Source organism: Dromiciops gliroides, chromosome 1 (assembly GCF_019393635.1).
Source record: "Dromiciops gliroides isolate mDroGli1 chromosome 1, mDroGli1.pri, whole genome shotgun sequence".
NCBI lineage: Eukaryota > Metazoa > Chordata > Mammalia > Microbiotheria > Microbiotheriidae > Dromiciops > Dromiciops gliroides.
This window is the reverse complement of record NC_057861.1, coordinates 339188500-339215060: the sequence shown is the minus strand read 5'-3', so window position 1 is coordinate 339215060 and position 26561 is coordinate 339188500. Positions and strand designations below refer to the sequence as shown.

Genomic DNA, 26561 nt, shown 5'->3' with positions numbered 1-26561 from the left:
TTCATAGACTTCTATGAAGTGTTATGCATCTTATGTGCCCCTTGTTGTGTCTTTCACATTATAGTGACTCAGAAAAGAGGACATCCAGAGTCATGAATTTGCTACTTAATTGTTGCAGCTAGCATAGTTTGATCCCAAGTTCATGAGATTTGTCAGTCTGATAGTTATTTGAGGCATTATTTAATGCACATCATCCTGATTTCAGTGCTGTTAAAGCTTTAAATTCCAAACAATTAGAATTTCAGATATAGTTGTAAGCATTAAAATTAGCCTTGGGCTCCCCAGTGGAGCTGCCCCTCCCCTTCCGGTTCAGCTGCAGGGGCCTTGGAGCCCAGCTAAGCACCCTGGGCCTGGGTATGGCTCCTTGAGCCCTGGGTGTGGTACACATGGCTCACTCAAGCCCCTGGCTGTGGCACAGCCTGCGAATTAGCTTGGCATGAGTCAGCCCGAGTTTCAGGTGAGAAAGAGAGGCCTTTTATATACCGGGAAGTTAGATGGTAGATTAGGATGCTACAGGAGTAAAGGGGGGATGCTAGAAGAAGGTTGGTCGGTAGTAGAGATGCTAGGAGGACGCTACAGTGAAAGGGGGCTTTCAGTTAGAAGAAGCAGGGGACAACAAGAGAGGAGGAACTGAGGGAGGACACTAGAAGGAGACGCTATGGAGAAAGGAGAAGCAGGGGGACACTAAGAAAGTTGCAGGTGCCATTGACAGTGAAAGGACCAGACCGGGGGAGACGAGGCTTGGGGTGCAAGTGCAGGCGTTGGTGGCAATGGCAGCCACACACACACACAGAGCAAGAGACACAGGGGGATAGGAAGCAGCAGAGTTCCTTGGCCAAGGTTTCAGGTCATATACTTTGCATTTCTTTACCCTTATCTCTTACATTTATTCTCATAAATAATCTTGTGCTTTAATTGAAAAGGAGGCTGTTAAATCTTGTTTCTTGTTAATTTGGGAGGAGCAACTGTGGGAATTTATAAACGGCCCATACTACATTAAAAGCAGTCTGGTAGCCAGCCAGGAGTTCACAGATTAGGGCCCAGCTAAATTAAAATAATTTTTTTACATTGAATGGCAACCATGAAGGGACTTACGGGCCAGTTATAAGTTTTCAGCTAATTATAATTTTTCAGATGCTAAATCAGTCATCATTTTTTAGATTAGTTATAGTCATTTTTTTTATATATAGTTAAGGTATGTTTGATGCCAAATTGACTATTTTATAATACTTTACAATTGTAAAAGGAAGAGTAAGTAGTCAGGGCAATGCATGAAGTAAGAAAAGGTGTGAGAGTATTAAGTGAACATGAGAAGAGAAATGAAAAAAGAAAGGGACAGAGGGGAAGGAAAGAGAGAGAGAGAGAGAGAGAGAGAGAGAGAGAGAGAGAAAATGAGGATAACAAAGCAAATTCCACTAACTGATGAACACTTTTCATGAGTACTGATAATGTGATTTTTTATTTGTTTGTTTTGTTTTTAAATTTTTTTTAAATATTGCCTAGTTATTCAATTGAAACATCTATTTATTTATTATGCTTTTTTTTTTTTTTTGGTGAGGCAATTGGGGTTAAGTGACTTGCCCAGGGTCACACAGCTAGTAAGTGTTAAGTGTCTGAGGCGGGATTTGAACTCAGGTCCTCCTGAATCCAGGGCCGGTGCTCTATCCACTGTGCCACCTAGCTGCCCCACCTAATTATCCTTAAAGTTAACCAGCATTATTTAAAGATTTGGTATTCTGGCTAATAGTCTCCTGCTTTAGCAAAGGGTTTGGTTTTCCTTTTGTTTGGTTGGTTTTTTTAATGCCCTATATTGCCTTTCTGAGGCTGCCCATTTTAGAATTTAGTGACTTTCTTTCAGCATACAACAAAACTCTTTCATATGTTTCTAGTCTTACTGGTTGGTAACTTCATTATGATTAAAAATAAAGCCTTTTAAAATTAGAATGTGAGAACTTAAAGATCACCTTATTCAATAGACTCTTTCTATAATTGATGACTCTGGTCCAGAGAGATAAAGAAATTTACCCTAGGTTGCATAATGAGTCAGAGGCAAAGCCAACATTAAAACTTTGCTTTTTTAACTCAAAATTCAGCATTTTTTTTTTACTATGCTGCTTCTTCAGTCCAGGGACCAAATCATCATATAATTGTTTACATTTTTAAAAAACATAGTACTTTACAGTTTATAAAGTGTTTTACATACATTATTTCATTTCAGCTCCTCCACAACCCTTTCGGGAAGGTAATAACAGTGTGGACTTCACTGAACCTTAGTTTTACCATCTCACAAAGAGGGATAAGTGACTTCCCCAAGGTCACCTAGCTCTAGAACTCTTTGGAAACTATAGAAAAATGTATTATAAGAAATAAAGAATTAAAAGAGACTGTAATGGATTTTAGCTAAACAGAAAAAAAAATTTATGTTCATTGCAATACTTAATACCGGGGTCACTTACTACCTCTGTCATTTAACATCTTGAGGCCTCACTTTCCAGTAAAGTGAAAGAATTGGACTAGATAATTGCTAAAATAGCTTCTAGCTCCAAATCTCATGATGCTGTGTTGACTTTTGCTTAATAGATTTTTTTTTTGTGGGGCAAAGAGAGTTAAGTGACTTGCCCAGGGTCACACAGCTAGTAAGTGTCAAATGTCTGAAGCCAGATTTGAACTCAGGTCCTCCTGAATCCAAGGTTGGTACTTTATCCACTGTGCCACCTACCTGCCCCTCTATATATATATTTTTTTAAACAAGCATCTGACGCAAAAGGATTCAGGAGACCTTGAGAAATAAGTGGTAAATCAAAATCTCAATTTTCTTTGAAATATAAAGAACTAGAACTGATTCTGAAAAACTCACATGGAAATATTTATTAGGATCAAGGTTAAAGTATCCTATGTTCTGTGTCCTCCTTATGGCCCTTTGAACCTATAAATAACATACATAAAGTTTGTTTGTTTTTGGTGGGGCAATGAGGGTTAAGTGATTTGCCATGGGTCACACAGCTAGTGTCAAGTGTCTGAGGCCAAATTTGAACTCAGGTCCACTTGAATGCAGGGCTGGTGCTCTATCCTGTGCTACCTAACTACCCATAAAGTCTTTTTAAGTAATTTTTTAATCTTTTTTTTTTTCAAGTGTTCACACAGCACATACCAGTTGACAGAATTTTTTTCTTGACTAGGGTCTTCCTGGCTTCAAGTTAACCACAGAGCCAGCCATTTTAAAATGATCATTATTAAAAACCATTATTACCTCCAACCCTGAGTATTATTGTTAAATACTGTTACCTATGTTAAAAGAGGCTTAACTATGGAATTAAATCTGAATGTTTTTCTATCTGTGTGAAAGACATACACAACAATATAATAGTTGCCATTCAGGATGAGGCTATAAGTTTATCTGTGAAAATAGATTACTCTATAATGATTCATAATCATACTGAATACTGAAAAGTACAGACATCTCCTTCCAGTACTGTTTCATCACAGATCTAGTTGCTTTGGGTTGACATAGAAAGTTTAAACATCAATAATAGACTCTTAGACATTAAAGGGACTTTAGAGGTCATCTAGTTTAACCTCCCACCATAATGGAGATGTAGCCTCTGTCTGAACATTTCCAGTAACATGGAACTCATTTTTTCAGTGTAGCCTATTCCATTTTTGCATAGCTTTCATCACTAGACTCTATTGAGTCCAATTTAATCTACCTATAATATTTATCTATCTGTCCTCCAGCCCTCTTTTAGATACATAGAATAAATTTATTACTTCTCTTACACATAACATTTCTTCTTCTTTTCTTTCTTTTTTTCTTTGTTAAGTGACTTGCCCAGGGTCACACAGCTAGTAAGTGTTAAGTAAGGCCAAATTTGAACTCAGGTCCTCCTGAATCCAGGACTGGTGCTTTATCCACTGCACCACCTAACTGCCCCCATAACATTTCTTTTTAAAAAAACATCTGATTTCTCCCCAATTACATGTAAATGTAATTTTTAACATTCTTTTATTTTTAAATTTTGAGTTCCAAATTGTAACCCTCCCTTCCTTCCTTCCTTTCTTCCTTCCCTTCCCTTCCCCCTCCCTGAGATGGTAAGTAATCTGATATAGGTTATACATGTGTAATTATCTTACATAACAATTAAAATATTTAAATATAGCTATCACACCCCTTCTAAATTTTCTTTCCTTGAGGCTAAACCTTTCCTCTTTGACCAGATATTCTTATATTGTGCAATTTCCCTGGTTATTGTGTATCCTCAGGATATATTTTAAGAAAGATCACTGTAATTTGGATACTATAGTTATATGGAAAGCATGTAACAATAGATTATGCTGGAGTCTGGGGGTAGTTGTGCCACTGATGATTCACTAACTTTATCATCAATTAAACCCCTGGGTCTTTCTGACAGCCAACCATTGTTTTATTGACCTTAAGTCAGCAGTTCAATGAAGCACCTACTGCATGCCAGGCTCTGTGCTAGTTCCTGGGTATACAAAAGCCAAACCGAAACAATCCATGCCTACCATTGTTCAATTTCATTTATATCAGTTCTGGCCATAATTTCTAGCCTGTTGAATCCTTTATGAAGCTCAATTCTGTCATCTATTATGTTAAATCTGTCCTAGTTTTGCCAGCTGCAAATTTTGATGTGGTTGTTATACCCTCAGTCTGGGAAAACTGAAATTTCCTCCTTTGTACTCTTGCAGTGACAACACTTATATTGTTATAGCTCACTGTCATTTGGATACTATAGTTGTAGGGAAAGTGTGTAACTCCAGATTATGCTTTGGGGGCAATCTAATAACTCCATTAAAAAAGAAAATGAAGTGGGTTTTTTAAATTATGATTTTTTTTTTAAAGTCGTGCTTGGCCTTAGTGATCATTTTGTTCCCCAAATGGTAGCTTAATAGCACATTTTAGAATTTTGCTGAGTGGTTGACCTCAAGCTTTTTGATTTGTAATTCTCAGAATTTACTTTTTAGAAAATTAAGACATTAGCCCATTCCCAGTTTTCTAACATCTCCCTCATTCTCCATGATTTCTCAGTGGTGACAAATTAGTGAATCACAGCTGCAAGTTCTTTCATTGTGCTAGGTTGTGTTTTCATCTAGGCTTGAAGCCTTGAACTCATTTAATGCAGAGCAGGCAGCTAGAAAGAACTGAGTTCAAATTCCATCCAAAACACTTTCTAACTGCATAACCCTAGGAAGATTATTTAAAATGGGAGCAACAATAGCCACCTTGCAGGATTGTCATGAGGATGAAAAAAGATAAATACATGTAAAGCACCAGCCCTGGATTCAGGAGAACCTGAGTTCAAATGTGACCTCAGACATTTGACTAGCTGTGTGACCCTGGGCAAGTCAATTAACCCCCGTTGCCCTGCAATAAATAAATAAATAGAGTTCAAAATAAGTTATTTGGGATTTTAGGGTATGTTGTATGATTAGTTAATAATACTGTTGTCTCACAAAAATTAGATTATTTCTAATTACTCAATTATAATTTAGATCTCATTTTTGTGGTACCTTCCTAAAATAAGAGCACCTAGTACAGGGGGTGGCATATGACACATGCTTAATAAAAACTATCAGACAAGAATTCAATTCAACATTTTTAATCACTACAAGGCACTGTTCTAGATACTGAAAAGTCAAAGATAAAAGAATGCCAACTCTCCAGAGCTTATATTTTACTTGATCGTGTCTTCAGGAACAGTGTTTTGCACAACTTGGTATATACCTTGCATAGCTCTTTGCACATAGGCAGTAACTTCTTGTTTTTTTTTCTAATCAATTCCTTAATCTTTCTTTTTTTTCTTGATGAGGCAATTGGGGTTTTAAATGACTTGCCCAGGGTCACACAGCTAGTAAGTGTTAAGTGTCTGAGGCCAGATTTGGACTCAGGTCCTCCTGACTCCAGGGCCGGTGCTCTATCCACTGCCCCACCTAGCTGCCCCTCTAATCAATTCCTACTGTAGCTATGTATGTAGTTATGTCTATTTCCTTATTGGTTTATATTGTCTGTAACAGTGTTGAGTTTTGTAATGTTACAGAAAATATAGATAGGTATCTATGTCAAGTAAAGATTATCTAATAGTATAGATTATTACTACATAGCAATCCACTGGTTAGTTCATGACAATCGGTCTCATTTAAAATTATCTTCAAAGATCATATTCTCCAGTTTTAGAAATTGGGAAGATGTGAATGTCATTACAAGTTTAAATTCTCACAGAGAGTTATAACAATGTTTTCTCTGCTGGTGTTGATTCTTTTTAAGCCCACTTTTGGGTATCCCTATGAGCTTTCTGCTCATGGCTGTCAGATAATACTTCCCTGTGGACAATTCCTCTTAGGAATATTCTTTTAATAGACTTTATTTTTGGAATCACCATTTCATGGGTAATTAAAAATGCTTATTTATAATTTATTTATTACAAAGGTAAATATGTGTTTAGTGTTGCTAATATACACACTTTTAGGATCTCTGTACCTCTACCCCTATAGATAACCAAGGGTTGGACAATTTGGGTTGGCCCAATAATGTAACCATATAATAACTCTGTTACCCCATTTAACTCTTAAACTTTTAGCCCATTTGTAGTTGTTTGTTTATTTGTTTTGTTTTGTTTTTTGTGGGGGGTAATGGAGGTTAAGTGACTTGCCTAAGGTCATGCAGCTAGTAAGTGTCAAGTGTCTGAGGGCAGATTTGAACTCAGGTCCTCCCGAATCCAGGGCCGGTGCTTTATTCACTGTGTCACGTAGCTGCCCCATAGTTGTCTATTTTTATTTGATGTATGTCTGTTTCTTTTGTGATTCAACATGGAGTTTTAGAATTTCTCATATTTTGAGACCAATGACAAAGTAATCCCCTAGCTTCCAAGTAATAGGCCACCTCAAAATGGCACATATGTATATAATATGTATATGTATATAATTCATATGTATATAATCCATATAACTCCTTTGCAGCTCTGATAAAATATATACGGCCAGTATTTGTATCCCGCTCTGACCAAGATTCTCGAAGGAAAACTGTTGAAGAAATAAAAAGACGTGCACAGTCTGGCAAATGGCCACAGGTAACTCAGCATCTTGTTCATATTTTCAAGGACATTGTCCCTAAAAAGTGTTAAAATTGGAATAAATGGATCAAAGATACATTCCAGTTGTGAAAACAGCATTATTTAAACTTGTGATTAAATTCAATGCTTTTTGATTGGCTGAACAAATTTTAGAAGCATATGTTTTAGAAGTTTAGTGATTTGGAAGAGAAAAAGTTTTCCATAACCACGTTCTGCAGTGGTTACATGGGATCCCAAAAGTTTTTACCTTTTTCTTGTTATGGCTTCAATTGTCATCTTTATGTGGTTCTTTTAAAAAGTTGCTAAAAGTCTCTTCAGCTGCCTCTCAGACTGAAAGGAATCCCTAAGATTATTTTCAGCTTTGAAATGGATTCTGTGTATAATTGCTATTGTAATAAAGACTGATATAATTTAAGGAAAATCACATTTAGGTTTGTCTTATTTGGGATTCTTCTAACATTTGAATAATACTATTATTTAGTGTAAAAGTTTGTGTGCATCTGTGCACTAGCATTTACATTGTGCCTTTTTATTCCTTTTAACTGGATACTATTAAAACGTTGCAGAATATCTGGAGAAAGGAATAATTTGAAAAGTATGCATGAAAAGTATTATTTCATGCGAATTCTGAAGCATATATTCTATAATGCTAAATTTTCTTTTTACTCCAAGATAATGATATTCCCAGAAGGAACTTGTACTAACAGGACCTGCCTCATTACCTTCAAGCCTGGTAGGCATTGTCTTCTATTCTTAAATGGCTTTTTTTTTCTTTAGAAAGATTGCATCTATTATCCCAAGGTTTTTTTGTTGTTGTTGTTTGTTTTTGTTTTGTTTTGTTTTTTGTTGTTGTTTTTTGCGGGACAGTGAGGGTTAAGTGACTTGCCCAAGGTCACACAGCTAGTAAGTTTCAAGTGGCTCAGGAAGGATTTGAACTCAGGTCCTCCTGAATTCAGAGCCAGTGCTTTATCTACTGCGTCACCTAGCTGCTCCCAGATTGCATCTCTTCTCAAATATTGGTTCTTATAATATCATATTCTTTAATTTTTTATTATTGAATATTTTCCATTTTAAGAGTATTATTTTATAATGTGATTGCATAAATATCATCTTATATCCTGACAGTTATTTAATCATCTTAGAAATATTCTTAAGCTGAGCTGTGTAGTGAAATTTGGTTTAAGAATTGCATCATATGTACGCATCTGAGAAAGATTGTGTTGTGTGTGTGTGTGTGTACATGTGTGTATGATAATTGAATTTTAAATTTCTTTTTCGCTACTTGTACAGAGTTGACCATTGAAAGTTGACCCTATTTAAAGCTATGTTGTTTTTATGGTTTTTTTTAAAAGGTTGAAGTTAGATATTGGTATTTCAATATACTACTTCTTGAGTCAGTACTTGCAGATTATATTAAGAGTACTTTTAGATTTAAAATGTATAGTATAAATTACTATTAGATGCTTATATACATCTAATTTAACATAGTATTATATAAATGCTGGTCTGTTTATATATGAATTAGGATTCCATTAGGTTTTTACCAGATACCCACACAATTCACTGTAGTGTAAATTGAACCTATTATTATTAAGACATTTGAAAAGGCAGTCTTATGTACAAGCCACAAGCCCTTAATATTCTAATTTTCTCAAGCTGAACTTTAGAAATAAAACCACTTGAGTTAAATTGTGTACAGTAGATTCTAGCACATTATTGTATCCAGATAGTTTTAAAGATAGATCTATGTTGCTGTAGATTCATAGACCACACACGGATAAATCCATACATATACATATATGTATATGTGTATATGACATAACAACTACAACATACATATATTTCTTCCACCTTATCTCCATAGTTTCCTTATTCTCATGTTTATATCTAGTTTTCCTCAAATATGAGTCATTTAAAATATATCACTCTGAACCTTCTATCTTGGTCCACAGAGCAATTTTAATTGCCCACTCTCACTAAAACTTGTTCCTAGAACTGGCTGCAATAAACAACCAGAATCATTTAAATGATCACCCAAAGCTATTGTGATTACTGGAAATGAGGAACTGTGGACACCACTGACTAGTATTTTTGTAATATTCTATATGCTATGCTCTGATTTTAGTCATACACAGCAAAGCAGAAAAAGTAACACCTATGATATCAATAGCTAAAATAGAAATTGAGATAATCTTTTTAAAATTGCAAGTTGTTCAACCTCTAATTTCTTATAATTAGTGTATTTTGCTAATAACCATTTAGCAATTTTAGAAACAATATGTAAAACCAACCTAGCAACTTGGTACAGTAAGTACAAGTCCATTTATAAGAAAGTTGGTGTCTAATTAAAGAGATGTTTAATTTAGTAGACGCATAATTTAGTACTATCCTATCTCTTATAGAGGGGGCCAACTCTTTTCAGTCATGGAACTCAGATGCTCATTTTTTATTTCAAAGATAAGCTGACAGGGGCAGCTAGGTGGCGCAGTGGATAGAGCACCGGCCCTGGAGTCAGGAGTACCTGAGTTCAAATCCGGCCTCAGACACTTAACACTTACTAGCTGTGTGACCCTGGGCAAGTCACTTAACTCCAATTGCCTCACTAAAAAAAAACAAAAAAACAAACAACAACAAAAAAAAGATAAGCTGATTATAAAAAATTAATTGACTTAGTACCTTATAGAATATCGTTTGCTTTAAAAAAATTTAAGGTATAATTTTGAAAGGAACTATAACTACCTTACGGTGGGGTGGGGGGAATCGAGGGAAAGAGATTTTGTTGCCTAGATTCCATGTTAGGCATATAGGTGGTATCCAGTATTTTTTTTTTACTTGAAATGATTCCAGAGGCAGTGGAGTATAATGGATAGAATTCTAGACTTGGAGTCAGGAAGACCTGGATTTGGAACTTTCTTCCCATGCTTGCTAGCTGTGTGACCCCGAGTAAGTCATCCAAGTGCTCACAAGTTTTCTCATCTATAAAATACAGTGCTAACACCTATGGCCATTACTTTACAGCACAATAATATGAGGATCAAATGCAGTGGTAGGTGTAAAGTGTTTTGCAAACCTTAACGCTCTAAGTATATCAGCGATTAATGAATTTAATTCAGGCAGACTAGAAAAAAAAAAAAGAACAGTTGGTCTAGATACTGAGTCTATGATAATTCACACACTTACTAATCTCTTCATTGTACTTACTGAAGCATTGTGTACTTACAGGAACTCTAGTTTCTGGGGATCCAGGGACAAAAAAGAAATAGCTTCTATTATTCAGAGAAGTCTTTATTAATGGTTCTTACCATCATCCAGTAAAAATCAAGTAGCGTTCTATTTTAAGTCGATAAGAAGATAAGCCAGGTGATTAAGAAGCTTAGTTATATTGAAAGCTAAAAAAAAAGGCATTGACTTTGTTTGGAGTGATTTATTTTAAAGTATCTTTAATTTGTTCACATTTTCTTATAAGGTACCAATTCAGGGACATAGTAGGAATAATGCAGACAGAAATGTATCCTGGAGAGGAAGTAAGGGATGGCTGGCCTGGGTGTCCTCTTTAAAATGAAGAAGTTTCAAGGAGAAACCAGTTGATCAGAGGGAGAGGCTACAGGGACAGATGGTACTTCCAGTATAAAAAATCCAAAGGGTTGGGCAGCTAGGTAGCGCAGTGGATAGAGCACCAGCCCTGGAATCAGGAGTATCTGAGTTCAAATCCAGCCTCAGACACTTGACAACTTACTAGCTGTGTGACCCTGGGCAAGTCACTTAACCCCCATTGTCCTGCCCAAAAAAAAAAAAAGTCCAAAGGTATAGTGAAACTTTAGGGTGAAGTTTCTAGGGCATGGCAGAGAAATTCTAGGAAGTCAGGAGTATACCCTAGAATGGAATGTAAGTAGTAGAATATAAGCTTCTTGAGGGCAGGAACTGTTTCACTTTTAATATGTTCCCACTAACTAGCATAATGCCATACAAGTACTAGAAATTAAGTGCTTCTTGAATGAATTATGGCTGTTACAGATATGGAGGGGTTGGGGTATCAGGGAATTCTTCAGGGGAGAGAAGTGCATTTCAGTTGACTTTAAAAGATGTGTAGAAATATAATGGCTTAGAAGGGAAAAGGAGGACACGTCAGTCACAGGGAAGAAAGTGAACATAAGTATAGTTAAAAGAGGACATGTGGGGGCAGCTAGGTGGCGCAGTGGATAGATCACTGGCCCTTGAGTCAGGAGGAACTGAGTTCAAATCTGGCCTCAGACACCTGACACTTACTAGCTGTGTGACCCTGGGCAAGTCACTTAACTCTCATTGCCCTGCCAAAATAAAAAATTACACCCAAGTCTCCTGACTCTTTCCTCTATACCATGCTCCCCAGAACAATGGAATGGGTTATGAGATAGATGAGATATGCAGGCACGGCCTGGAGATAAAGAAGAACTGATTAGAATAAGAATGAGACATTGGATATATTGTTTGCCCCTAAAGCAATGAGAGTAACGATTGGAATGACTGGAATGACGTCACCTACTGGAGACTTACTGTAGAAAAGCTCCGCCATGAGGTGAAGGTCTCTGAGGGCAAGACCATGAGTCTTTTCTTTGGCATCAGGAAGTGACATTTGCTGGTGGGAGGAAGAAGGGGGAGCCTGGCACTCTGACTCTCTCTCTTTCCTGAGGACTCCGGTGGAGAAGAGAGCTAGAAATGCACTCTCCCTTTAATAGATAGATAAATGTAGGCCTTTCTCTCTCTCTCTACCAAATTCTTATTCTCCTTAATAAATGCTTAAAAGTCTAACTCTTGCTAAAGCTTATAATTTATTGGTGACCACTCATTAGATATTTTAGACAATATAGCCAGAATTTTAGCCTTACAGTAAATAATTAAAATTAGGAAGTCAGTCTAACAAGAAGTACTTGGTGTGGTATACCTTGCAGAATTTCTGGTAGTCATTCACTTACAGAGTTAATGTCCCTCAGATTTTGTAATAGAATTTGAAAATTGTTTTAGAATGTACCTCTATGGAATCTCTTCCCCTTAGGATATTGTTACTGCTTTCCCCTTAAATGTTGGTCTTATAGGCTTTGGGTGGGAGGGCAAAAGAGCTGAAATGGCCAATCAACCATTCCAATGGGGATAAAGGGAAAAGGAAAACCTGCTGCCAGGCAAACCACTAAGAGTTTATGTGAATAGAGATTCGTGTTTCATTTTACAGATACTTCTTCACTATGATTGTCTTTTTTATGTGATATCATATCTTAATATGTTGTATTGTGTAAGAGAGTCTCAATACCAAGAAGAAAGTAAAAGCTGTTTTTAGGAGCTTAGTACTTAATCGGAATGACAAAGCAATTTGGGAGGGAGACAAATAACAGAAGCAGATTGAGGCATAGTGGCATCACTTCATAAGTTTGTCCGACGGAGAGAAGCATCAGAAAGCAAGTGAACCATTATGCCCTTCCATTAGTGAAGGTGGCTCCAAGAATTTCAAGCCTGAGCAGAGGCCACAATTCTCAGTCAAGAGGGATAGATTGTAAAGTGAGCAAGGAAGAAACTTTGTTGTCATTCCTTGCCATGCTACCTGAGTCAAGGCTAATGAATCTCATATCAAACATGGATGATCTTAAATACTAATCTGTGTGTAGACAAATGAGATTGTTTTTACACACAAACACACACACACACACCCCTATCTGTGTGTGTGTGGAGGGTGTGTGTGTGTGTGTGTGTGTGTGTGTGTGTGTGTGTGTGTGTGTGTGTGTGTGTGTAGGCAGAGTCCAGTGGCAATAAGAGTTGCATAAATGAGAGCCAGGTGAGATTACTTAAGGTAGGCTTCATAAAGGTAATGAATTACTTGAGCAGTATTAAGAAAAGAACGTGTTTTGATGGAGGTATATCAAGGAAGGCTTTCCAGGAGATTTCATATATATAATGCCTAAAAGGAGGAAATAGCCAGTGAAGTTCAGGGAATACTAGCTTTGCTTGGATGAGAAGAAATCATATGCAGGATATAAATAAGTAAGGGTGCCATTATTTGCTACTACTCTACAAGTCTCTACAAGAACTTGGAAGTCCAGGGCATGAAAAGGACCTTATAATATTGCATGGAATTCATAGTAATGAAACTTAATATGGTAGTACCATCCACTTACAAGTTTTGCCAATTCAAAAAGACATGTTTGAACTCTGAGATACCAACTCACACCCATTAGATTGACTAAGATGACAAAAAAGGAAAATTACAAATGCTGGGGGGGATGTGAGAAAATAGGTACACTAATGCACTCTTGGTAGAGCTGTGAATTAGTCGAACCACCCTGGAGACAATTGGAACTATGCCCAAAGGGCTATAAAACTGTATACCCTTTGACCAGCAATACCACTAGTAGGTCTGTACCCCAAAGACATAAAAGGAAAAGAAAACGGACCCATGTGTACAAAAAATATTTATAGCAGCTCTTTATGTGGTGGCAAAGAATTGGAAATTGGATGGGGGGGGGTTGTGCCCATCAATTGGGGAATGGCTGAACAAGTTGTGGTATATAATTGTGATGGAATACTATTGTGCTATAATAAATGATGAGCAGGGTCCTTTCAGAAGATTTATATAAACTGATGTAAAGTGAAGTGAGCAGAACCTGGAGAACAATCAACATAGTAATAACAATGTTGTAATAATGATCAACTGTGAAAGACTTAATAACTTTAATCAATACAGTGATCCGTCACAACTCCAAAAGACTCAGGGTATAAAATGCTATTCACCTCCAGATGGAAGACTGATGGACTCAGAGTGCAGATTTGATCTTTTTTTTTTTTTTGCTTTATTTTTCTTGCTTTTTGTTTTGTTTTATTTTTTTGTTTTTCAGAACTTACCTTATACAGAGATATGTTTTGCATGGGTATCATATTTCTTGGCTTCTTATTGGGTGAGAGTAGGTGGAGGGAGAGAGAATTAGGAAAAAATAAATAGGCAGGGTATATATAGGGAAAAAATAAATTTGATTTTTTAAAAAGACAAGCTTGTAGAATGTGAATGCGATACCCCAAACTCTGTAAAATGTTATAATTGAATTAGCTATGGATCTTTCTCATTAAAATCATAACTATCCCTCCTACTTTATTGTCATTTGCTGATATTAAAAACATACTGTTTATGGCTTCATCCAAGTCACAGGTTAATGATTTCATTTTATTACATTAATCACTGGCACTTTTATAAAACCTTAAAGGATAGTATATTGCATTTCATCCTCAGGTATTATCACCATTTTAAAGATAAGGAGACTAAAGTTTAAAGAAATTAGCTGATATGTAGTTAGTATATTCCAGAGGCAAGATTTGAAATCAGGTGTCTTCTAACTCTAACACCAGCATTCTTTCCACTAAGCCACACTACCTACATTTAAATAAGTAACTATATAGTTACTTCAAAAAGTGGCTTCTTTGAAAGCTTTAAAAAACAACAATAACAACTACCTAACAGTTAGTGTGATACAAAAGTAGACTGGGCTGCTTCAGGAAGTAGTGCTTTCCCTCTCACTGGAGATCTTCAAATGGAGGCTGGATGGACCGGATATCTTGTAAATTCTGTTAAAGGTATGCACTGTACAAATGGCCTCCTTATTATCCTGAAATACCCCCTGCTCCTTTTTTTTTTCTCTTTTCCCCAGTTCCTTGTACATATACCAATCTTCTTCAAAGTTCCTGCTCAAATCTCTCTCCTCTAAAAAGTTTTTCCCACTGGGAATCATTCTTTTCTCTGAAATCATATAGCACATATTGTCCATACTATTGGGGACCTCCCCCTGCCCCTGTTGCTCTAAGGAGTTATATCCTGGGCCCTCCTCTTTCTTGACCACTTCTTTTGGTTATCAGCTACCATTGGTTCATTTATCTCTATGCACATGATTCTCCTAATGTCTTTTGTTTGTTTGTTTGTTTTGTGGGGCAATGGGGGTTAAGTAACTTGCCCAGGGTCACACAGCTAGTTAAGTGTCAAGTGTCTGAGACCGGATTTGAACTCAGGTACTCCTGACTCCAGAGCCGGTGCTTTATCCACTGCGCCACCTAACCGCCCTCTCCTAATGTCTTTTGATAAGTTCTTTAATAATAAATTTATTTATTTAGAATTTTCCCCAAGTTACATGTAAAAACAATTTTCACATTGATTTTTTAAAACTTTGTATTCCAAATTCTCTTCCTCCCTCCCTCTCCAGCCCTCCCTAAGAAATCAAGCAATTCTATATGTCATATATGTGCAGTCATACAAATCATCTCCACATGAGTTAGGTTATGAAAGAATACAGACAAAATAACTTTAGAAAGAAGAACTAACAAAAAAATTATATTTCAATCTGTATTCAGATACCATCAGTTCTTTCTCTGTAGATGGATTGAATTTTTCATAAGCCCTTCTGATAGCATCCTGCTCATCATTTCTTTCACAGTTACTATTGCTAACTGTATTACTTGCTAGCCTATTCCCTCCCCTTGATATTTACTCTATTTTCTATCTTCTTTCACTCTATCCCTCCTCAAAAGTATTTTGCTTTGTACTGCCCCCCAATCTGCCTTCCCTTCCTTCACCTCTCCCCCCTTATCCCCTCCCCCTCCCACTTCCTGCAGGGCAAGATATATTACTATATTCATTTGAGTGTGTATGTTATTCCCTCTTTGAGCCAATTCTGATGGGAGTAAGGCTCCAATATGTCTTAAAGAATTAACCAGCAAGTATCAATATTAAGTCTGTGGGGACCAATTTTTAATTGGGGAGTGCTAGCTAAGCGGCTCGCCGCAATATTGGGGCAAGGAAGGAGACTGGCAGCCTCCCTCAAAACAGAACGAGATTTATTTTAACAAGAACGAACTTAAAAAAAAAGAAACAACACATATAGGATCAAGGGAAAGGAAATAAAATGGGGAAAGGGAAATTATAATACCTGAAAAAATACCACTGCCCAGGAATCAGCTGAAAATACGCAGCAGAATGCCTGTCGATTTCCAGCTTCCACCTAGAATGCCCAATTCTCCTCCCCCAAACCTAGAAACTCCACACACAGCCCCAGCCAATGGGATGGCCGCTCTGACAGTCACATGACTGCCCTCACTAGGCTTCCAATCATTATAATTTTGCCAGGCCCATGTAGGCGTCCATGAGTAGTGATGACGTGAGGTGCCAGAGCCCTGGCAATGGCTACAACCAATGGGTGGAGCACCCTGCGGTTTGCGGAGCCCCAGGCCGGTACACACACCGAAGCATAAAAACCTCAAATAACAATTAATTCTTTACAAGTCCCACTATGTTCTAGGAACTGTGCTAGGCTCTTAGGATACAGTGACAAAAGTGAAATAGCTCCTGCCTTCAATAAAGATAAGTTCTATGAGGGAGACATGTACATATATAAGTATGCAATTCTCACTTTACATAAGTGGACCATTCCGCATAAAACAATTTTGATGTAATACAAATTTCCCCTAAAAACCCACTTCAGGGAGCAGCAAGGTGGCACAGTGGATAGAGCACCGGCCCTGGAGTCAGGAGGACCTGAGTTCAAATCCGGCCTCAGACACTTAACACTTACTAGCTGTGTGACCCTGGGCAAGTCACTTAACCCCAATTGCCTCACTAAAAAAAAAAAAAAAAAAAAAACCCACTTCAGTTAGCCTATGTAATAAAGGCATGCACAACTAATACCTTTTCACAAGTCATAAAATGTATTGAAATACAGGCATATTAAATACCGTACTGTAATAATATACAATATTTTGAAATTAAAAGTAAAGTTAATAATAAAATATAGTAAAGTTAACATAGGTGTGCAGTATGTTGCCCCTTCCCCACCCACTGCACCTGGCCTTTATCACTGGTAATTCGCTGTATAACTTTTTTTATGCAGCTATCAAGAAATGTTTGGATAGTGGTTCTCTTCTTTTTTTCTCATATATCTGATGATTACAAGCAGTATTATCCTGAACTAGTCTCCAAACTTTAAGTCTTGAAGTATTCGGATCCAACTTTTCATACAAGAAAAAAATTCACTTAAAAGATGAAATGCTTCTGCCAGCTGTTTCATTGTGAACCTTTATGGATCCACCTTGGGTTCTGAAGCTTCCCTTTTTCTCCTACAGTCTTTGCAGCTAGCAGCTCAATCAGATGCTCATTCAACAGTTTTTCCCCATGATACTCAATCGACTTTAGCTCAACATTCTCATCCACTTCTAGCTCCAATTCTTGTGCTAATTTTGCAATCTTGTTATTCACTTCTTCAAATTTTCATCTTTGTCAAGTACATGAAAATCAGGAACAAACTGTGGGTACCCTTTTTTCCAAACTCTCTTCATACATGTTTCTGTTACATCTTCCCATACTTTTCAGAATTCTTTTGCATAATGCAAATTTAAGTAGATCAAGAACTGTTTATCCAAAATTAGTACAAGGTAATTTGAGGAGGAAGATCACAAGACACTATAGGAAGCAGGACAGCCTTCATGTTGCCAGGTGCTGCTTGAGCAATCATGAAAAGAGATTTCTAAGAAGCATCAGTGAGGAGAAAGAAGATTCCAGATTGGGGAGATTGTCTATGCAAAGACACACATAGAGATGTGGTATCACCTGTGAAGTGATGTGTGAAGAGTCCAATTTGGCTAGACTGTAGAGTGCAGGAAGGGGAGGAATAATGAGACTGAAAAGACAAGTTGGGACTTGGTTGTGAATGGCTTTACACAAGCCAGTGAGATATTTGATCTTGGAGTTATAGGGAGCTACTTTTTATTGAGTAGGGGAGTGACATAATTAGGCCTGTGCTTTAGGAAAATTATTTTGGCAGCTAAGTAGAGGATTAATTGAAGTGAGGAGGAGATGTCTGGCAAGGATAAAAAATAGGAAGCTATTATAATAGTCCAAGCAAGAAGTGTTAAAGACCTAAACCCCAAAGCTCCAGTCACATATCAGTAATTGCCTATTGGAAATCTATAACAAAATGGCTTATATACTCCTCAAAATAAGCATTTGCAAAAGAAAAGTCATTTCTCCCATAAAGCTGTCCCTGATCCACAATTCCCTCTTTCTCTTGAAATCCTTCCATTTGCTCAGATTTGGAGCCTTCTTGTCATCCTCAACTTTTCCCCCGCCTCACATTATGACCCCATAGCCAATCATTTGCCAACTCTCATTGATTCTACCCCTATAAAACCTCTCACATCCATGCCCTTATTTCTATTCTTACAAAAATCACTCTAATTTAGGGTTTCATCACTTCTCAATTGTACTGTGTCAGCAGCTGCTTAGATATTATTTTGGCTTTTAGTCTCTCCCTTGTCCATTCCATCCTCCACACAGCTACCAAAAAGCCTTCTCAAAAAATAAATCTGACTATGGTCACTCCCTACTCAAAAGCCCTTAGTGGCTCCCTGTTGCCTCTAGGATGAAATACAGTATCCTCAGAATGCTATTAAAGCCCTTCATGACAAATCCAACCATTCTGGAAAGTAGTTTGGATCTATGCCCAAAGGGCAATCAAACTATGCATAGTCTTTGACCCAGCAATACCACTAATAGGTTTGTATCCCAAAGAGATCATAAAAAAGGGGAAAGTACCCAAATGTACAAAAATATTTATAGCTGCTCTTTTTGTGCAAAGAATTGGAAATTGAGTGAATACCCATCAATTTGGGGAGTGCGTAAACAAGTATATGGAGGAAATGGAATACTATTATGCTATAAGAAATGATTAGCAGGCAGATTTCAGAAAAACCTGGAAAGACTTACATGAACTGAGGACTTACTGAAAGACTTACATGATCCTGAGTGAAGTGAGCAGAACCAAGAGAACATTATCCACAATAGCAACAACATTGTGTGATGATCAACTGTGATAGACTTAGCTCTTCTCTACAATAATCCAAGACGGTTCCAAAGGACTCATAATAGAAAAGGCTATCCACATCCAGAGAAAGAACTATGGAATTTGAATGCAGACCAAAGCATGCTATTTTCTCTTTTTTGTTGTTTTGTTTTGTTTTTCATGGTTTTCATGGTTTTTCCCTTTTGTTCTGTTTCTTCTTTCACAGCATGACTAATGTGGAAATGTTTAACATCATTGCACATGTATAACATATATCAGATTTCTTGCTGTCTTGGGGAGGGGGAAGAGGAAGGAGGGAGGGAGAAAAATTTGAAACTCAAAAATTTATTTTAAAATGAATGTTGAAAACTATATTTATATGTAATTGGAAAAAAATAATATACTATTTACAAAAAAAAAAAAGCCCTTCATGATCTGGTATCAACATACCTTTCCAGGATCATTTCATTTTCTTCTTCTTCATGAATTATATGTTCCATTTCAACTCAAATATTTGCTGTTCCTCAAACTCAACAGTCTTTCTTCTGTCCCAGTGCCTTTGAATGAATTGTCTCCCGTGTCTGAAATGTACTTCCTTCTCCTCTCTGCCTCCAGCTCATTTTTCGTCTCCTACGTGAAGCTGTTTCTAATCCCCCTGGTTATTAGGATTGTTCCTTTCTCAAATAATCATGCATATACTTAAATTTTTATAGGTTGTATCCACAATAGAATATAAGCTTCTTGAGGACAGGCCTATTTGTTTTTGTTTTGTCTTTATATTCCTAGTTTCTGAAACATAGGATATGTTTAATAAATGCTTATTGAATTGAATAGTGTAGACATTCAATAATTGATAATGGTGATAAACTAATGTCTTCCTTCCTCTGCCCTTAAGTTGTACTTCATCATCTACTTTTTTTATTCATCCCTTATTTTATCCATTACCTACTTTTTCCTACCCTTTTTCCTCCTTTCCACCCAGTATTTTTAATCCATTTTTTACTCATTTTTCACATCCTTCTAAGTTTCTCTCTTCCCATTACAAGTTAGAAGTATTAATATATAACATATAATGTGTATATTATATATATATAAACATATATAAGATATGTTGTACCCTTTTATATGGAATAGTTTAGTGATGAAGTGGATAAAGCAAGTATTTTTCTGTGAAGGGAAAGAGAAATTATAAAGGGAAAGATTCATATTAACTGTTGAAGGATGTAAAACATTGCCACTGGATCAACATTTTTATAGCAAAAAGGAGGAAGAAAATTTGATTGTAAAGGTTATATACTACATGAGTGTACCTGTGTGAGTAGCTGGTTACGTAGATAGAAAATGCATCAGATGGAGGATCAAAAGCTGGAGTAGTAGGTAGAAGTCTAGTTTCCCTTAACAAGGCTACCCCTAGCACCCTGAGAGAATGTGAGTCTTAACTGTCTTTCTCTTAGAATCTAGACTTGCCAGGGCAGGTTGGTATGAACAAGACAAATCAGAGAGTAATAGGCACTTTGGAGTAATTGGTACACCTCAAGGAAAAATGTGAGGTCCTTACAGATTATGCTTTTCTATCACTGGGACCACACCATTCCCATTACATATATGTACTGGAAAGTAATGGGGCACCTGGAAAGAACTTGGATTTGGGAGTCAATAAAACTAGATTTGTGATCACACAAATAAACTGTTAATGGAGCTATGAATTGTTCAGTCCTTCTAAAAAGCAATTTGAGCCTATGTCCCAAAAGTCACTAAAGTGTGATATTCTTTGACTCAGTAATACCACTTCTAGGCATATACTGCCAACCAGATGAAAGAAAAAGAAAAGGGACCTGTATGTATGTACAAAAATATGTATATCTGCTCTCAAAAAAACCTGGAGACTAAAAGGATACCCACACATTGAGGAATGACAACAAAATAGCATATATTAATGTAATAGAATATTATTGTTTTATAATAAATGATGAAATTTCAGAGGAAACTGAAGATTTCTATGAATTTGATGCAGAGTGTAAGTGAGCAGAATTGAGAGGAAAAAATTATAAATGCCAATTTATAATGAAAATCTTTGAAAGACTAAAGCAATGACAAACCACCATGCCAGAGGACCAAAGAATGCTATACACCTCCTACCAGAGAGGCTATAGACTTAAAATGCAGAATGAGAAATAGAATTTTGGACTGGCCAATATGGGAATTTTTTTATTAATTATGTATATTTGTTATGAAGGTTTCCTTTTTATTTATTCTTAGTAGTTAGTAAAGTGGGAAGGAGACAAAATAAATAACTTAATCATTGGAACAGTAAAAACTCTAACTGAAAACTTTGCTTACTATTATGACTACAAACACTGTTGCTAGAATAAGAAAGCTTTTTCTTTGAGTTCATTCAGTTCACTGGGGAGTACTTGTTTTACCTCTCAGGAATGAAAACTAATTTGTAGAAATCTCATTTAATGTCCTCAGCTTTACCTTTGACTTTTCAGTCTTGATCTATTCTCTCTTTCTCATTTCAAAGATCTTTGTATTGATATTTGAATAAATGTATTTGAATAGAATGTTGGCTTCTTATATTTTATAATTTGAACATCAGAGAGTTGAGCTATTTCTAAAAATGCAGGTAACCTTTTTTGACCAGCTAATCTGTGAGCCCTTGTTACATAGCATAAAGCTGAGGGGCTGTTAACAAGCACAAGAGCCTTCATCCTCAGGAAGTGAAATATATAGTAGCCTCATCACCAGTATAATCTCATCTTGCTGACACATAGCTTTTTCTTTAAAAAACAAAAAAACCTACATCTAGAAGGTTTATTTCAATAATAAAGCTGCTTACATTTATAAGGTGCTTCCTGTTACTAAGTTCTGTGTTACACATCTTATCTGGTCTTTTACGTTCTGCAATACCCGAATTTTCTTTCTTTTGTAAACTCTACTGTTTCTCAATTAGAGGAAGTATGTTTTATTCCTCTGTGGGAATTTGTGCTGAAGTTGTTATATGCTCAATTCACTTGGAAAAAATCTGGTTTTGCTTATCAGTCATATTACTTCGTTCCAGAGATAGATACTTCTATGGTGAATTTCTCAGTATTCTGGAGAAAAATTATGCTTCAAAGCTTTTGGAATAGCACCATAAAAAGAAGCCTGGACTAGGAGTTCAGACTTGGATTCCCATCTCAGGTCAGCTATTGACCTGGGTGACGTTGATTAAGTAACCTAACTTTTCCATGTTTCTATTTTCTGAGCTGATAAATTACGGGATTGGATTAGATAACCCCTATGTTCCCATCTACACCTTAAATTCAGTCCTTTTAAACTTTATCTCTTAATTAGCTAGTCATCACCAATGACAGTAGAACTATCACATTTGGATCTTACCATCACAGTCCCCTATGTGCTATATCAAGAAATAGAAATGAAACTTTATGGAAAGAGTGATTGTACCAGGCTAGGTATACCCTGAGGAAATCCATGCATACAATTTTTTTTTTTTTGGTGAGGCAATTAGGGTTAAGTGACTTGCCCAGGGTCACGCAGCTAGTGAGTGTTAGGTGTCTGAGGCCAGATGTGAACTCAGGTCCTCCTGACTCCAGGGCCAGTGCTCTATCCACTGTGCCACCTAGCTGCCCCCATGCATACAATATTGAAAATAATGAAGAATTATTTTACAAAGTCTTTCAGAGAGAGGTAGATACAAAAAGAATGGGATCACAGATTATATTAGTGTTTTTAAAAGAACATCAATACCTACCAATTCATATGCTTATTTTTTCACTTTATACTATCTTTATGAAAATGATCTATGTCTTCACTGTCTATCACAAATGAAAATATGAAAAGGGAACAGAAATCTCAAATTATTCTCTACAGTAGCCCACATCTTTATAGTTACAATTTATTTAAACGTGCAAATACAGGAACTTGCTATAGTTAATATTCCTTGTTTACCAAAACCTATGAGTGATTTTCATTGCTCATAATCTTAGCAAAATGCAGTCTCACAGAGTTTCCTCCAACAATGAATCTAACATGTATATATTACTATCACATAAGATTTCCTTGATAAATACAACCCACAAAGAGAATTTTGTTCAACAGGCTTCTGATTATTAATGTCAACTGAGGCATAAAACAGAAATGGAGGCCTGCCAAAGCTATTCACCACTTTTATGGAGGCTAGGTTGAACAAAGTGTTAATGACAGGGGTTTCCTATCAGTGGTGTGGTCTTCCAGATGCTCCTGTTTGTGGATGATACTACACTGATTGCATCAGAACGTTGTGGGGCTTGTGCTCTGAGATCCACAGTTATTGAAGAGAAGTCAATCTACCAATCCATCAAGGAAAAACTAAAGGACTGAAAAAATGCCTATTCAAACTGGGACATGAAGATGAATGATGAATAGGCCCCATAAATAAGTAAAAGGAAGAGAGTGATCTAAATTGCATTTGGCAATTGTATAGAGCTTTTCATTGTTCCAAGCTCCCGAGTACAAAAATCTACTTTCTCAACACAGATATTCTTTTAGCAATGCTATACTGATGTAAATCTCACCATACCACAAATGTCCAAGTATCCCAATTAACAAATGATCCAAGATGCTTTGTATGGTAGGTGCAAGTAAGATACAGAATATTCCAGTGGTAACCTTCAACCAAAAAGTGACATAAGAGCTATTAATGAGGGAAAGAAAGTGCATTGGTTGTATGGCAAAAGTGAGGAAAACAAATGGGCTGCCTGACTGCTGCATTGCTGTGCACAAAATATATGTTTTTAAAAAAGACCTAGACGGAGGCCATCAGCACACAGGGTGGCTCATTTGCAGTGATCCGCTGAAGCACCTGTAATTACCTGGAGGAGAATTGCTCAGAATAAGAAAACATGAGTGAGTTGTAATCTACACCAGCTGACTTCACAGTCCATTAAAATATTGAAATGTATGTTAACTTAAAGAAATCATTATTCTACAACATAGCAGCAATACCAACTACATAATACACAAACATTTTTAAAGCATGTATTTATTCACAGGAAATAATTGTCCAGTAAAAAAGAAGTAATCTAATAATTTACTAAGTTCAGTTGCCAGTTTTTGGTTTTGTTTAAACTCTATGGGAGGGGCAGCTAGATGGCGCAGTGGATAGAGCACCAGCCTTGGAGTCAGGAGTACCTGAGTTCAAATCTGGCCTCAGACATTTAACACTTACTGGCTGTGTGACCCTGGGCAAGTCACTTAACCCCAGTTGCCTCACTAAAAATAAATAAATAAACTCTATGGGACCTTGTATTTTGGGAGACACTGGATATTTCAGATATGCTTTGTTTCTGGACAAAAAAACTGGCAACACCCCTCAACACACAACATGTTATTCCTTTGATAGTAACTTCTATTTCTTAAAGACTTGATACTGAAAGATTTACTAGGTATAGTTTTCCTAGTGTTCTCATGGCTATCACTGGCTATTTAACCTGTGTGATGGATGGAAGCAAGCAAAGAAGGAAAGGATTAAATGTATTAAGTGCTTACTATGGGCCTTAGCACTGTGCTAAACACTACCAATGCAAAAGGGAATGCAAAAGACAGCTTGATCTGCCATCAAGAATTTAAGTAGTGGCCAGAAAGAGGGGTATTTGGATATGGAAAGTTATGGAGATGATAAGTGGAAACAGCTGAGTAGAATGACATGCCCTTTCCAGTAATAGTGGAAGTATTTATTTGATTGTGGTTCCAAAAGTGAAAGGGGAGGAGGAAAAACTTTTCAATTGGTTGGTGGAGTAGGAGGAATATTTTCATGGCCTTCCAAGGGAAGAGAAGGTCCCAGCATTGAGAGTATAGAAGTTGGGGGATTTATTCCTGAGTTTGAGGAGTATATATATTCATGGGACTTGGAGGTGAACCCTTGGAGCTTGGAGGTTTAACTCAGACACTCAGTGCTATGCAACTGGAGCTTGAAGATGAACTCCAGCTTCTAGGGGGGTATGCCCTTAAAGGTAAGGAGGCGGTGAATTCCAGACATGGAAGATGGCCAGTGCAAAATTATGGAGTAGGGAGAGAAAGTATTTTGAGTAAAGAACCAAGAGAAAGCTAGTTTGGCTGGAATGAAGAGTAGGGAGAACAAGTAATATCCAAGGAGACTAGAAAGATAGTTGGAGCTAAGTTGTATAGGGATGGTTTTTTATTATTATTGAATATAATTTTATTTTCCAAAATATATGTAAAAACAAATTTTAACATCAATTTTTTAAAAATTTGTGTTCCAACTTCTTTTCCTCCTCCATTCCCACCCACCACCCACTAGAACTCAAGCATTTCAAAATAAGTTATACATGAGTAGTCATGGAAAACATTCCCCCATTAGCTAGGTTGTAAGAGAAAACAGTCAAAAAAACCCCAAATTTTCAGACTGAGGAATTGTCAAAGAGGGAAAAAAATTTTTTTAAATGTGTTTCCATCTATTTTCAGATACTATCACTTCTTTCTTTGTAGATGGGTTGCCGTTTTCATAAGTCCTTCAGGGTTATATTGGATCAATGACTTGCTGAAAATAACCACATGCTTCCTAGCAGATCATCTTGCACTATTGCTGTTATTTTGTATACAGTACATTTCACTTTGCTTCAGGTCATGTAGGTCTTCCTGTTCATCATAACCTAAATAAAGTGCCTTAAACTTGACAAAGAATTATATAGGGTTTTTTGTTTGTTTGTTTGGTTGGTTTTTTTGGTTTTGTTTTGGGTTTTTTTGCGGGGCAATGGGGGTTAAGTGACTTGCCCAGGGTCACACAGCTAGTAAGTGTCAAGGGTCTGAGGCCAGATTTGAACTTAGGTACTCCTGAATCCAGGGCTGGTGCTTTATCCACTGAGCCACCTAGCTGCCCCTAGCTTTAAAAAAACTAAACAGAAGAGTTTATATTTTATACATGAGGCAAATAGTGAACTACTGGAGCTGTTTGAGTAGAGAATTCTTCTCTTAAGGAAATTTACTTTGGCATCAGTGTTTAGTATGGACAGAAGTGGTGAGAGACTTGAGGCAAAGAGACTAGGTGACTGTTGCAATAATCTAGGTGAAAGAATATGAGAGACTAAACTGAGGTTGAAGCTGTGAGTGAAGAGATGTTGCAAAGAGAGAAATGGCAAGAGTTGGAAAATGATTTTATGTGTGGGGTGAGAGAATATATCATTGAGGATGATGCCAAAATTATGAACATGAGACACTAAAAGGATGATGTTGCCTTTGAAGAAATAAGGAAGTTTGGAAGAGATGATAGCTAAATCCATAGGAGCTGATGGAATTACCATTAGACAGAAGAGGTCCAAGGATGGAACCTTGGGGGATATCCACAATTAGGGGACATAATATTAATAAAAGAACTGTAGAGTAGATTGAGGAGTGGTCAGACAAATAGGAGGTGAATCAGGGCAAGGTAGGGTCTTGAAAACAAAAACAAAAGAGAGAGAGCATATCCAAAAGAAGAGGATGGTCACTGGTGTCAAATGCTGCAGATAGGTCTAAAGGGATGAGAACTAAGAAAAGACAATCATATTTGGCAATTAAGAGATCACTGGTACTTTTAGAGAGAGCACTTTCAGTTAAGCCTGAGGTCAAAAGGCATAGTGCAAAGGACTGAGAAGTG

At 36.8% G+C, this 26561-nt stretch overlaps 1 protein-coding gene across 1 annotated transcript in view; it reads left to right on the top strand.

The window, feature by feature from the left end:
- LPCAT1 (lysophosphatidylcholine acyltransferase 1) overlaps nucleotides 1-26561 on the top strand; it is a 173907-nt gene that overhangs the window by 89098 nt on the left and 58248 nt on the right. The window contains exons 4-5 of the mRNA XM_043977175.1: nucleotides 6976-7085; nucleotides 7761-7821. Coding sequence (XP_043833110.1) covers nucleotides 6976-7085; nucleotides 7761-7821 — 171 coding nt within the window. The remainder of the gene's footprint in view (nucleotides 1-6975; nucleotides 7086-7760; nucleotides 7822-26561) is intronic.